Below are 13235 nucleotides of genomic sequence, written 5' to 3'. Positions count from 1 at the left end.
TGGGGACAAGGATGCTTGTGGGGATAAGGACACTGGGGGAAGACAAAGGTGCCCAGGGCTTGAGGATCTCTGAAGAAAAGAGGACACTTGGGACAGACAAGGTTGCTTGGGAGGGACAAGGACATGAGGGAGAGAGGAGGAGGATGGTCACAGCGGGACAAGGATGGTGGGAGGAATGAGGAGACTTGTGGGGAGGGTGAAGATGGCTGGGGAAGGACGAGGATGCTCTGGAGGGATAAGAAGCCTGACAATGAGGACACTTGAAAGGGGCACAAGGTCGTTCCAGAAGGACAAGGGGGCCTGGGAGAGATGAGGACACTTGGGAGGGGCAAGGATGGTTGAGGAGGGACAAGGATGATGAGGAAGGATGAGGAGAGTCAGGAGGAATGAGAGCAGTCAGTGTGCATAAGGACAGTTGAGGGGACAGTGATCCTGGGGAAGGACAAGGACACTTGGGATGGACAAGGATAGTTGGGGGAACAAGGATGCTGAGGATGGAGGAGGACACTGAGGAGGGGTGAGGACATTTAGGGAGGGTGAGGATGGTGGGGAGGGATGAGAATGCAGGAGAGGAATGGAGAATTTGGGGAGGGATGGGGACACTGGGGAAGGACAAGGATGCTGGAGAAGGAGGGTCAACCCCCACCTTAGTGCCATCCCCCCTCTGTGGGTGGCTTTTGCTGCAAAGATCCCCTTTCTGGGGCACCACTTAATAAAGCTGGATTTTGGCTGAGCTGAGACGACTCCTGCACCCTGGAGACCTCCACGCTCCTGTCCCTCCTGTCCCCATCTCACCGTCCGCCCTGGACCAGGGGTTGCCGCTGCCCGACCCATGGCCACCTGCAAAGCAAAAGGAGGCATCGTCCAGCACCCTGCAATGGGTGACACCAGCACCACCCCTGGTGCCCATCACCAGGAGCTGGGGCAGCACTCACCATACTGCAGGGTGCCTGCAGCTGCCTCCATCCCTATTCTCCGTGGGATTCCCAGCACTGTCCCCCAATCCCAGGGTGGGATGGGGACCCCGGGTGTGAAGATCCTCTCCAAGGGTGATGGCGGTGGTGAGGGACCTGCTACAGAGATGGTGGCATCACTGTGGTGTCATGATGGGGCCACCTTCCTGAAGGGGTGACGATGCTGGGGGACAGAGAGGGGGTCTGGGGACCCTTCCTCACCTCTGTAGGTCCCATCGGTGTCCTCAAGGCCAAAGCAGAGGCCATCGACAGCCACGGCCAGTGCCCGGGCGAAGCTGGCATCCAGGAGGAAGGAGCCATCGCAGGAGCTCACCAAGCTGCAGCGGGCGCTGGTGAAGTTGTCCTCTGAGACAGACCCCCACCCGTTCAGCAGTGACCCCACCGGGGAGCCCCTCGCCGCTGGTTGCTCTTCATCCTCCTCCTCGTCCTCCTCCTCGCCCAGCTCGGAGGCCGATGGCCCGTAGATGTAGCCATAGGTGTGCAATGGAGAGATGGACCGCGGCGCGGTGGCTGCTGCAGGGCTGCAGGGGACACAGTGAGGACCATGGGTGCTGCCACCATGATGGTGTCCAAGGGTCATTTCCATGGATGGGGACATGTCCAGGACCACTGGTGAGAAGTGGGGTGCTGTGCACTTGCTGCAGCTCTTTACAGGGGACATGGGGACATACAGAGGATCCGAGGGGACAGGGGCATCCCAGGGGATGGGAGGTACCTGGGGCAGTTGGTGTCCTGGTCCATCTCCAGGTCCTTGGCCACCCGCTGCTGTGTGAAGAGCCCATTGCTGAGTGCTGGTGAGAGGTGACTGGTGACTGGGGACATGTCCCTTGGGTGCTTGGTAGCTGGGGATGTGTCCTTGGGGTACCTGGCAGCCAGGAACACATCTCTTGGGTGCCTGGTCACCAGTGAGGGGTCCCTGGGGTGGGTGGGGACATGTTCTTGGGGTACCTGGTGCCCAAGAACATGTCCCTCTGGTGACCAGGGAGTGGAGACATCTCCTCAGGGTGCCTGGTGGCTGGCGGTGTGTCCTTTGTGTTCCTCGTGCCTGGAGATGTGTCCTTGGGATGCTTCATGGCTGGTGACATGTTCTTTGGGTATCTGCTGTCCAGAAATGTGTCACTTGGATGCCTGCTCACCAGTGATGGGTCCCTGGGGTGCCTGGTGGCTGGGGACATGTCCTTTGGGTGCCTGGTGACAGGGGATGTGTCCCTTGTGCTCCCGGAGGCTGGAGTTGTGTCCTTGGGATGCCTCACCACTGGTGGTGTGTCCTCAGGGTACCTGGGTAACAGGAACATGTGTCTTGGGTGCCTGCTCACCAGTGATGGATGTCTGGCGACCAGAGACATGTCCCTGGGGTACCTGGTGGCCAGGAGCTTGTCCCTGCGGTGCCCAGTGGCCGCAGACTTCTCCTTTGGGAGCCTTGTGGCTGGGGATGAGCCCCTTGAGTGCCCAGTGCCTGGTGACATGTCTTCAGGCTGTCCGGAGGCTGATGACGGGTCCTTGTGGTGCCTGGTGGCTGGTGACACATCCCTGGGGCTCCCAGTGACCGGGGGCATGTCCCTGGGGCACCGGGTGACTGGGGATGTATCCCTGGGGTACGGGGTTGCTGGGGACCTGCAGGTACAAAGGATGTGGTGGCTTTTGCAGCAGGGGGCTGGGGTGGATGTAGTTGCCCATGGTGGGGACAGCGGCACTCACCGTGTCACTGGCGAGTGCCAGCCGTGGGGTGGTGGCACTGGGGACCTTGTGCCACTGGAGGCCAGGGAGGCGCTGCCCCGACGTGGTTTTGGGGTGCTGAAGACCGGGAGCTGCCGCCGGTCCCCTCCAGCCACCACCGCACCTGTGTCACCATCGTGTCCCCTTCGCTGAGGCCACTCCAGCCCCAGATCCGGCCCCCACTCGCCTCTGCTTCCATGGATGGGGCCATGCCCGGGGCCATCGGTGAGCAGTGGGGTGCTGTGCACCTGCTGCAGCTCTTCATGGGGGACATGGGAACACACAGAGCCATGAGCCACCTCCCACTGTTCCTCATGCCCCCCCGTGCCCCCCAGCACCCCCCAGCACCCACCTCTCTTGCGGAGCCGCTCCGAGGGAGCTGGGTTCGGGGTGCTGGGGGATGTGCGCACCCCTGGGTGTCCCACCCTGCAGCACCCCGTGTCCCCAAGGGGTGGAGGGTGCCCCCCGCAGGCACTGCTGTGGTTGGAGGGTGTGGGGGGGCCGAGGCTTGATGGCTCCAAGGACAGGGCTGGAGGATAAAAGAGGTCAGGGCACTCATGGGTGCTGAGTCAGGTGTTCCCTGGCCCCTTCCTCTTTGGCTCTGTTTGTCCCCAGGGCCTTGCTGCATGCAGAGGGGCAACTGTGAGCACCCAGGGGGGTGTTGGGCACTCTGTGAGGGCGAGGCATGGGATGGGGGAGGGTCCCATGGCACTAGATTGGGGTTCCATTGCTCTAGGTGGGGATCCCATGGAATTGGGTGGGGGTCCCATAGCATCATACAGAAGCCACACTGGAATGGGTGGGGGTCCCATGGCACCAGGTTGGGGTTCCTGCACCCATGGGGGTCACTGGAGGGGTCCCTGCACCCATGGGGCTCACTGGAGGGGTCCCTGCCATCGCTGCCCAGGAGGCTGCTGCTGCTGCTGCGGTTCTGTGGGGCACAGCCAGGTTTCCAGGGGCCACCAAGCCACGGCGTGTCTGCAGCCACCAGCCTGTAGGGCAAAGGGGTGTCACAGGATGTCATCTCCCCCACATGGAGCCCCCCATGTCCCTCACCCCACAGTGGGTCACCTGCGGCGCATGGCAGCGTCCCGGCTGGCGCGGCGCTGGCATAGGAGCAGGAGGAGGACGAGCAAAGCCAACCAGAGCAGTGAGCCGGTGGCAGCGATGACAATGGGCTGCCGCAGCACCCGGGCCAGCCCTGTGCTCCCTGCTGCCACCCCTGCAACATGCCAACAGTGTCACCACTGTGCTGCCACCTTAACCCCTGCCTTCACCCCATTGTGGTCCCCATCTGCACCCCACTGTAGTCCCGTCTCCTACCCATGGCACTGCAGGTAACGTTGCTGGGGACCCCCAGCCCTGCACCATTGAAAGCTGCCACCCGGACGCAGAGCTGGGCCCCAGGGCTCGGGATGAGGGTTTCCAGGCGGTGGGTGCCTCCATCCACGGTCCTGTTGGTGGGGCGCTGCCAGCCCTCGGCCATCGACCACACCTGCAGGCACCAAGAGGATGAGCTCCCTTAGGTGAAGCTCCTTGATGGACCCCATTGAACTACTATTCCCAGGATGGACCCCCTTGGATGGGTCCCCTTAGATGAATCCCCTTGATGGACAACCTTCATCTTGGTCTGCCCCTTTGGATGCCCCTTGTCAAGATTCCTCTTGGATGAATCTCTTGCCTGGATTCCCCCTTGGACAGCCACTCCTTGGATGACCATGCTTGGAAAGACCTTTGATAGGCTCCCTTCTTGGATGGATCCCCCTTAGACAAGCCCCTTGGATAGATTCTCCTTGGCCAGAAGCCCCCCAGCCCCATCATCCCAAACCTTGTAGCCACGGATGATGCCATTGTGGGCCTCAGGAGGAGGCGGTTCCCAGCTCACAACCACGGTGCCGTTGCCCATCTCAGCCTGGCCCATGGTGACATGCTGGGGTGCTGCGCTTGGCACTGCAAGACAGGGGTGCTGAGACCAACCAATCCCACCATCCTCCACCCAGCATCCCTGGGGACACCCAGCCCACCTTCCTCAGGTATCCAGAGGTATCTGCTATTGCTGTCCAAGCCCTGGGTCCGTCCAGTGTAGGGTCGGACCTTGAACTCATACTTGTAGCCCCTGCGGAGCGCAGGGATGATGGTGCTGAGCTCCTTGCCTGCATCATGTTGGACCCAGGAAGTGGTGGCAGGGACCAGGCAGCGGTACAGCACCATGTAGCCCACCAGCACTGGTGTCCTCATTAGCATCTGGGGGGGTTGGATGGGTTATGAGCCGTGGTGGGACATCATCCCTGCATCCCATCCCAGCCATCCCAAGGGGACACGCACCTGCCAGCGGAGCCGCACGGCCGCGGTGGGCAGCACGGTGCCATTGTCCAAGTGCAGCCTCATGGCCAGCAGGTCCCGAGGAGCAGCATCGCGCCGGCCCGTCGGCAGCCGCTCTGCGGGCAGAGGGAGCTCACAGCAGCGCCAGGCAGGAGCAAGGTCCCCCTGGAACCCATCTCAGATACCCATCCCTGGAGAGCCTGGTGGCTCCCTGAATGGACCTCCTCAAATGGACACCATGGAAGGACACCTCTTGGATGGACACCACTTGCATGGACCCCCTTGATGGACCCCATGATATATGCTTATTGATATGTCCCTCTTAGATGGACCCTTTGGATGGATATGTCTTCTTCAATCCCCCTTTAAATTCCCTTCAACCTGCCACTTTGGACAGACCCCTTTAAATGGATCCTCTTGGAGAAACCTGCTTGGATGGATTCCCTTTAGATGAGCTTTCTTGAATGGATACCCTTGCATGGACCCCCAGGTGACCCTGGTTCCCCATGACAGAGGAAGCCATGGAGGTGCCACCACTGACCCTCCACGCGGAGCAGTGCGGTGGCTGCAGCGGTGCCCAGCTGGCTCTGCGCTGTACACACGTAGGTGCCGGCGTCGGCGAGCGTCACGGCGTAGAGGCGCAAGGTGTGCTCCTGGTCCACCTCATGCCTGTGGGTCACCAGCCTTCCATCAGCCCCATCCTCACCCCAAGGATGTGACACCTCCACCCTGCCACCACCTACCTGCCCCAGGGCAGGTCCCCACGTTCCTTGTGCCACTGCACCCGTGGCATTGGGTCACCTTGTGCGCTGCAGTTCAGCTCCACGGTGCTGCCCGCCACCGCCACGGTGTCACTCGGGTGCCGCACAATGGTCGGCTTCTCTGCGATGGGGACACGGAGGACATGGCCCAGAGCTGGCCGTGGTGCGGCCACCACCCCCATGGGACACCCTTGTCTTACCCAGGACAGAGACACGGGCGCCGCGGCTCTCCCTCCTGCCCGCCGCGTTGGCCGCCACGCAGACGTAGAGCCCAGAGTCGCTCCGGTGCGCCGGTGCCACCCGCAGCTTCCCGTTGGTGACCACGTACCTGTCACCCGCTGAGTCCAAGGCCACCCCGTCCTTCTTCCAGGTGACGTGGGGCTCGGGGTGCCCCGAGGGGGGGACACAATCCAGCTCCAGCACTTGTCCCACCGTGGCCACCAAATCGCTTGGCTGCAGGCGGAAATTGTCCCGCAGCACTGGGACAAAGGGGACACCATGGGTGAGGGGGGGGACAACAGGAGGTTTTGGGGTGCCCCCCCGCTCATAGGGTGTCCTTACCAGCTGCAGTTTGGGGTGCCATGGCCGTGCCAGGGGTGTGGCAGCCTGTGGGGGGACAAGGAAGTGGTGGTGATAGAAGTGGATCTCAGCCCTGGTATTGAGGGGTGGGGGGCACCCCCACACTCACCTCCCCGCTGCAGCGCGCTGAGGCAGAGCCCCAAGCCCAGGGCCAGCACCCAGCTGCCCGCCATGCTGGCCCCGGGCTGCATTCCTGAATTCCCGGTCCCCCCCTCTCCCCCGCCAGCACCGGGGCAGGATCCGGCTCCGGATGGGGGGGGACAATAGCCGGACGCAGAGGCCGGGAAGTGCCGGGGGGAGGTTGGACACAAACATCTCTGCTAATCCATGGTGGTGGGAGGAAGAAGAATGAAGAAGAAAGGAGCTCTCCGTAGGGACCAGAATGAACTGTCCCAAGCTTAGCTTTGGGTGCATCGAGCTCTTTCGCTCTCAGCTGTCACCCAACTCTGATGCTCACCCCAGGGTGCACCCTGTCCCACAAAGACACCCCAGGGTGCCACCATGGGCCGGGTACTACGTTTAGTTTATTGGTTAGTAGCACCGCAAACACCCCAGGGTGCTCCAGCACCCACCCGGGCGCCCCGGGGCCGGCTGCTGTGTGATTTCCATCCTAAACCTATATCCCGGGAGCGCCTGGGAGGGGGAGATGTGATGGGAGAGGAGGAACCCCCCCCATTTAGGCCGCCTGCGTATGCGTGCTCGGGCGAGCTTTGGGTCACTGTGCCCCTGCTGCGTGCACGGGCTGTGTGCTTTGGGTGTGCAAGTGTGCTCCTGCACACGCCGGGTACACGTGTGCTCATGCGGCGCGCTGTGTGCATGCTCCTTGTGTGTGTGTGTGTGTTCAGTACATGCTTTGTGCAAGCTCTGTCACACACTCTGTGCATGCCTTCTGCACGTTTGCTGCATGCTCTATGTGCCCCCCATGCGGTGCTGCATGCGTGCTCTCCTCATGTACTCCATGTGTGTCCCCTTCATGTATGTTGTCTTGTCACGCTCCCTGCACACTGTGTGTGCTCTCTGTGAGCATGGCATGCCTGCTGTCCCCACGTGCTCTCCATGTGCTCTGTACGCACTCATGCTCTGTGCATGCTACGTGCACGCTTTCTGCATGTTCCCCATGCGCATACTCTCCACACGGTCCATGCAGTCTTGGCTGCAAGCTCTGTGCATGTTCTCTCTGTGAGCTCCTCATCCTCTCTCTTACATGCTTTGTGCACGCTTATTGAATACATGCTCTCTCTGCACACCTCTGGCACCCTTTGTGCTCTCTCTGCATACTCTGGGCAAGGTATGTTCCCATGCCCTGTGCATGTTCTTACATGCTTATTGCATGTTTTGTCTGCACACTCCACACACCTCTTGCACGCTTGGTGCACGGCATCGCTGCACACACTGTGCACACTCATCCTGTTGTGCAAATGCTCTCGTGCCCTGTGTGCATGGCATCTCTGCATGCTCCATGTATGCTCTTGTGCACGCTCCATATGTGCCCTCCTGCATGTTCCATGCATGCTGTCTCCGCACACTCTTGGGCACGCTCCATACGTGCCCTTGTACATGCTCCGTACATGTTCTCTCTGCACACTCTGTGTATGCCCTTGGTCATGCTCCATGCATGTTCTCTCTGCATGCCCCACGCTCCCCCTTTCAGTGCAGTGTGTGCACACTGTGCTCCGTGCGTGCTCCACACATGCCCTCTCGCGTGTTCTCTCCGTGCACAGCACACACGCTCCCTCCCGCACGCTCCCCACGCGCTCATCCCGGCGGGAAAGCCACGAAAGCGGCGCCCCAGGAAGAGAGGGGACGGAAGAGGGGAGCTCCGGGTGGGATCAATAGCAAATTAGTGACTTTACGCCGAGCCGGCCGGTGCCCGCTGTCCCCACTCGCCCGGTGCCACCGCAGGCACACACGTGTCCCCCCTGCTCAGGCACTGATCTCCACGGCGTTGGCCTCCTCCTGCTCACGGATGACGTGGACGCCGGCGGTGCGCAGGAGCCGTGGGGCGCCGCGGGACCGTGCGGGTGACCCCGGCGGGGAGCGGTGCGGGCGCGTCGAGGCGGGCGAGCGTGCCGGGGAGCGATGGTAGCGCCGCGTCGAGCGACCCACCGGGCCCGGCGAGCGGCCGGCTGCTGGCACCGGAGAGCTGGGGTAACTCGCTTCCACCGTGCCACGGGGCTCCGGCGCCGCGTCCTCCTCTGCCTCTGGAGAGTCCTGACAAGAGACAGCGGTAGGCAAGCGTGTGAAGCGCGCCAGGCACATGGTGCTACCGGCACGCCACCAGCCGCTCACCTTGTCCTTGAGGATGTACAAGGCCACCGGATTCTTGCGCTCGTGCTCAGCGCTCCGTGGGATGGTCTCAGCTGTTGGAGGCACGGTGTCGGTTATCACGGTGTTGTGTTGGTTACCCAGTGTTAGGCACCACCAGCACTCACCCTCATGCTTCAGACGCTCCTCGTCCTGCTCTGTGTATTCAGAAGCTGGTTGTGTCTCTGCTTGTCGCTTCTCCCTAGGGAAGGGGAAGGAACGGGCAGCGCCGGCACCATGATGGGGCAGAGGTGGGGCTGCTGGGGAAGGGGCCAGTGGTCCCCAGTGGTGGGATGGGACAAGTTGGAATTGGATGGGGATGGGATGAGATGGGATGAAGCAGGATTGGATGGGATGGGATGAGATGGGATGAAGTAGGATTGAATGGGACGGGACTAATGGGATGAGACAAGACCTGGCATAATGAGATGGGATGGAATGGGACAGAACAGGACAAATGGGTCAGTGCAGGTTGGGATGGGATGAGATGAGACTAAATAGGATGTAGCAAGATGGGACAAGATAAGATGAGATGAGGTAGGTCAAGTCAGGATGGGACAGGATGGGATGGGATGTGATGGGATGAGATATGAGGTCATATGGTGGGACAGGACAAGATGGGATGGGAAGAGATGAGACAGGGTGGGATGGAATAAGACAGGATGGGGCAGGAGAAGAGGACCCCCTTTGGCTCCCATGTTCCCCCAGCCATACTTCTTGGAGGGTTTCCAGCAGGCACAAACAGTCACCAGGGTGACGAGGAGGAAGATGCCACCCGTGGAGAGGATGATGTAGAGAGAGCTCCGGCCTGGGGAGAGCAATGGGGGGACAACCCCCCTGGATTTTAGCTGGGAGCATCTCCAAGAGATGTCTGTCCCCAGGGGGTGCAGGTGGCTTACGGTAGACAGTGATCTTCACGGGGATGCTGCGGCCATGGCTGATGGGGTTCTCCACCAGGCAGCTGTAGACGTCATCATCGGCCATGAGGACGCGGGTGATGGTGAGGATCTTCTGGTCAGGGGAGAGGAGCAGGCGGGAGTCGTTGCTCAGCGGCCGCCCATCTTTCAGCCAGGTGTAGGTGGGCTTCGTGCCATTCTCGTGGGAACAGTTGAGGGTGAAGAACTCACTGAGCTCCAACACCGTTGAGGAGGCCACCAGCACTTGAGGCTTCGAGATGGGGACTGCAGGTGAGCAGAGGAACCATGGTGATGGGTCCAATCTCATCATGTCTCAGGTGATGTATGGGCACAGGGGATGTGAAGGGGGACATCAAAATGCCACCGAGGATATAGCTTGGCTACACAGTGTGGTTGAACCCCAAAACCACCCCCCAGTTGGAGATGGGGTGATTGAACCTCCTAGTTGGGTAAAGCCCTCCTCAAAAGTGCTTGGGGTGCGGGTGAGCAGGGAAGCCATGGTGACACCATGCCTCAGGAGACACATGGGCCCATGGGATGGGGAGGGCATCAAAACACCACCGTGGATGTAGCTTGGCTACACAGTGTGGTTGAACCCCAAAAACCACCTCCCAGTTTCAGATGGGGTGATTGAGCCTCCCAGTTGGAGAAAGCCCTCCCCAGAGGTGGTCAGGGAAGACATCCCATAGAGAACCCAACCTCCACTGAACATCCTTCTTGCTCTTACTGTCCACAGTGAGGTTGATGGTCTTCTCGCCGGTGAAGGTGTCGTCGGTGATGGACACCTCCACCTCGTAAGCCCCTTCATCGGACAGCTGCAAGGGGCTGATGAGGAGGGAGCCGTTCTCCAGCACCCGGATGCGATCCCGGTAGTCGGGCCGTAGGTTGCCGATGATCTCAGTGCCGATGGACTGGACGACGGTGACGGGTTTGTCTCGCTTCAGCTGCCACTTGACCACGGGCTTGTCGGCGCTGGCGCTGGCGTAGCGCACCGACAGCAGCGCCGCTTTGCCTGCTGTGCCGCGCACCAGTGCCGCGGGGCTGGTGATGTTCACCCCTGCCAGCAGACCTTGGGTGGGGGGGGGAGAGACAATGGGGTCCCCAGTCTGGGTCCTCCGAGCCCATAGGGAAATAGGGAATCCCATCCCAAAGATGTGCTGAGTGCCCTCAAGGTGCATCAGCACGGGTGGGATGTTCAACCAACACCTTGAGAAGATGCGGGGTGGGTGGTAGGAGACCTCCTGTGCTCAGGTTAATTGAATGATTTGGAAATCATGCCAAAAACTGAAGGGGTGTGTGTGTGTGTGTGTGTGTGTAATTTTTATCCCATCCCTGCTCCACTGGATGCTCTGATGCAGCCAAATCAACCCAAAGATGCCAAACTGCATCATGGAGTTGATTTTAAGGGCAAAAAGGTAGGGAAAAAGTGGGGAAAGCTGATAATTTGGAGGATAAGTCCCCAAAACAGCTTTTTCCCTAAAAATCCATCTCCCCAGTTCCCAGCCCAGGGGTGCCATCTGTGACTGTCATCCACATGCTGTTATGCGAGGGTGAACAAACTTCATATGGAAGAGAGAAGGAGGAAAAAGAATGGGGAAACCAGCTGGGAAGAGTGAAGCCGGAGCAAGAAAGGCTTTAAACAAGCCTGGAAAGTCATGGGATCTATTGGTATGCAACGTTCGTCCGTCCATTATTCCCAGCTCGGCCCCGAAAACATGCCCCAACCCGAAAAAATAGGGAGCATCTATAAGGCAAACCCAGGCCTGGGATGGGATATAGCTTTTAATGAATCCTTGCACCCCCAAATTGCTGCTTTTTAACCATTTCTCCCCCTTTTTAAAGCGAATTGCTATTTTTGCCCTGCTCCTGGTAATGAATTTGGGAGCTAATTAATAAATCAGGCAATATTCCCATTTCCTATAGCATTCCTGGCTTAGGGATGGAGATCTCTCACCTTTTCTGGCTGAAAAACCCACTAAAACTCCTAATTTTTCCACTATTTTCCCAAATTAATCCCCATTTGTTGCAGAAAAAGCCAATTGTGGAGGGTCCTGATGTTTTTTTTTGGGTGTCAATCCAAGCTGGCAAAATGCAAAAGTGGCTTTGGAAAACTCCCTTGGCTCATCCGCAGGGAAATGGGGCTTCCCCACGGCTGATTTTGGGTCCAAACTGCAGTAAAATGGTGCAGAATTGTTGTGCGTGATATTCTGCATTTCCAGATGCGAGATGGGGCAGTCTGGGACTCCTTAAACCCCAAAGGTGGGGTTTTAGGGAATAAAAGATGGAGGTTTCAGCAGGATGGGGAGCAGAGCTGGAAATGGGATGAGAAATGGGCTTTTTGGGAAATCTGAGGGATGGGTAAGAAAATAGAATTGGGAATGCTGAAAAAAAGAAGAGGAAAAGGGGGCTTGGGGGAGACGAAAAACTGGGAAGAAGCTTGGGGAGGGTGGGGGTGGTGGATCCAGCCCCCAGCAGGACCTGTTTGGCCCTGGAAAAGTGTTTTTCCCAGTTTTTATTCCTCAAAAATTCCCCCTTCTTTTCCCTTTTTCCCAAGCAGAGGGGGTGCCCAACAGCTCATCAGTCCTTCCCAACCCTCCCTTCATCGGGTACCACCACCCCCATCACCCCCCCCCCCCCCCCCCCCGCCAGCATCCTCTGTCCAGATACACCCCAAACCCAAGGAAAAATGGGGAAAACCGTGTTAAAACGGGTAAAAAACCATGGGGAAAACCCATGGGAAAACACGAAAAGCCCCTACCTGTGTGCAGAGCCAGGAGCAGCAAGCAGGGGGGACCGGGGTGGCCCCTCGGGGCGGCCGGCGCTCCCCACATTTCGCCCCCCGAATCCCTCCGCTTCCCAACTCCGGGCACGTCCCGCGGAGCTCCCGGCTTGGCGTTCCGCCCGGATAAATTCTTTTTTTTTCCCTTCTTTTTTTGTTGTTGTTCTTGCCCTTCTCAATAGAGCCCTGTGTCCTGGTGGATTTCGCCTCCCCGGCGGCCTCGAGCTGACATTTATTTGGGGGAAAAACACTCAGATTCGCAGTTCCCCCCCCCCCCCCCCAATTCCATGTTTTCCCACTCCCAGGAAGATTCTCAATGTCGGGGGCATCACCCCGTTGAGCATGGTTAAGTTTTGCCGTCTCTGCTGTGGATAATCCAGTGGGTTTTAAGTCTCTGAGCATTGGGGATTATATTTGGGGGGTCATTCCACAAAGCTGGATGAGCACCCCTCTCCCAGTGGGGTTTCCCCTTCCCTATTTTCCTCTTCTCAGGCTTTAAAGTGAAGCTGTGGTTGCATCCAGGCTTCATTCCAGCTCCGGTGCCAATTAGTGCCGTTCCCCGGGCATCACTGAATAAGGCAGCCGGGATACAGGGCAAGATGCCCAGAGCTGCTTCCCACCCCCCTCCGAGACCTGCCAAGCTCATCACCCCAGTGACGAGGGATCAGCCTCCATCCCCCCGAGGAGGATAAAGGGATATTTTGGAGGGGGTCCTGGGGATGCTCTGGTGGGGTTCAGGGATGCTCTGGTGGGGTTCAGGGATGCTCTGCGAGAGGTTCAGGGATGCTCGGGGGAAACTATAGGGATATTTTGGGAGGGTGAGGGGAATTCTAGGGAGGGTCAGGAATGCTCACGGGGTTGTTTTCGGGGTGCTGTGATGGGG

At 59.4% G+C, this 13235-nt stretch overlaps 2 protein-coding genes across 4 annotated transcripts; both read right to left on the bottom strand.

Annotated features, from left to right (window-relative positions):
• Nucleotides 1-566: 566 nt before the first annotated feature.
• ROBO4 (roundabout guidance receptor 4) lies at nucleotides 567-7401 on the bottom strand. Of its 2 annotated transcripts, XM_061476175.1 has the most exons (20): nucleotides 6462-7401; nucleotides 6335-6379; nucleotides 5974-6252; nucleotides 5756-5894; nucleotides 5554-5681; nucleotides 5016-5128; nucleotides 4715-4934; nucleotides 4519-4640; nucleotides 4014-4185; nucleotides 3762-3912; nucleotides 3540-3682; nucleotides 3043-3219; nucleotides 2673-2949; nucleotides 2334-2588; nucleotides 2163-2252; nucleotides 1923-2075; nucleotides 1690-1842; nucleotides 1176-1495; nucleotides 936-1073; nucleotides 567-840 (listed from the first exon to the last, which is right to left on the bottom strand). In XM_061476175.1, exons 1-20 carry the CDS (start codon nucleotides 6541-6543, stop codon nucleotides 710-712), a joined length of 3288 nt encoding a protein of 1095 aa, XP_061332159.1. In that variant the 5' UTR covers nucleotides 6544-7401; the 3' UTR covers nucleotides 567-709. The 2 variants fall into 2 exon arrangements, with proteins under 2 accessions (XP_061332159.1, XP_061332158.1); XM_061476174.1 differs by having other exon boundaries at nucleotides 1690-1839; nucleotides 1923-2588; nucleotides 3570-3682.
• Nucleotides 7402-8176: 775 nt separating this feature from the next.
• On the bottom strand, nucleotides 8177-12946 carry HEPACAM (hepatic and glial cell adhesion molecule). Of its 2 annotated transcripts, XM_061476119.1 has the most exons (7): nucleotides 12332-12937; nucleotides 10301-10642; nucleotides 9556-9837; nucleotides 9371-9464; nucleotides 8785-8858; nucleotides 8642-8712; nucleotides 8177-8563 (listed from the first exon to the last, which is right to left on the bottom strand). In XM_061476119.1, exons 1-7 carry the CDS (start codon nucleotides 12402-12404, stop codon nucleotides 8276-8278), a joined length of 1224 nt encoding a protein of 407 aa, XP_061332103.1. In that variant the 5' UTR covers nucleotides 12405-12937; the 3' UTR covers nucleotides 8177-8275. The 2 variants fall into 2 exon arrangements, with proteins under 2 accessions (XP_061332103.1, XP_061332102.1); XM_061476118.1 differs by having other exon boundaries at nucleotides 8642-8858; nucleotides 12332-12946.
• Between the last annotated feature and the right edge of the window lie 289 nt (nucleotides 12947-13235).

This window comes from Pezoporus flaviventris, unplaced genomic scaffold (assembly GCF_033815535.1).
Source record: "Pezoporus flaviventris isolate CSIRO_AGI_PZ_B2104156 unplaced genomic scaffold, CSIRO_AGI_Pfla_v1 ptg000093l, whole genome shotgun sequence".
NCBI lineage: Eukaryota > Metazoa > Chordata > Aves > Psittaciformes > Psittacidae > Pezoporus > Pezoporus flaviventris.
The sequence above is the reverse complement of the archived record's forward strand: the minus strand, read 5'-3'. Positions and strand labels throughout refer to the sequence as shown.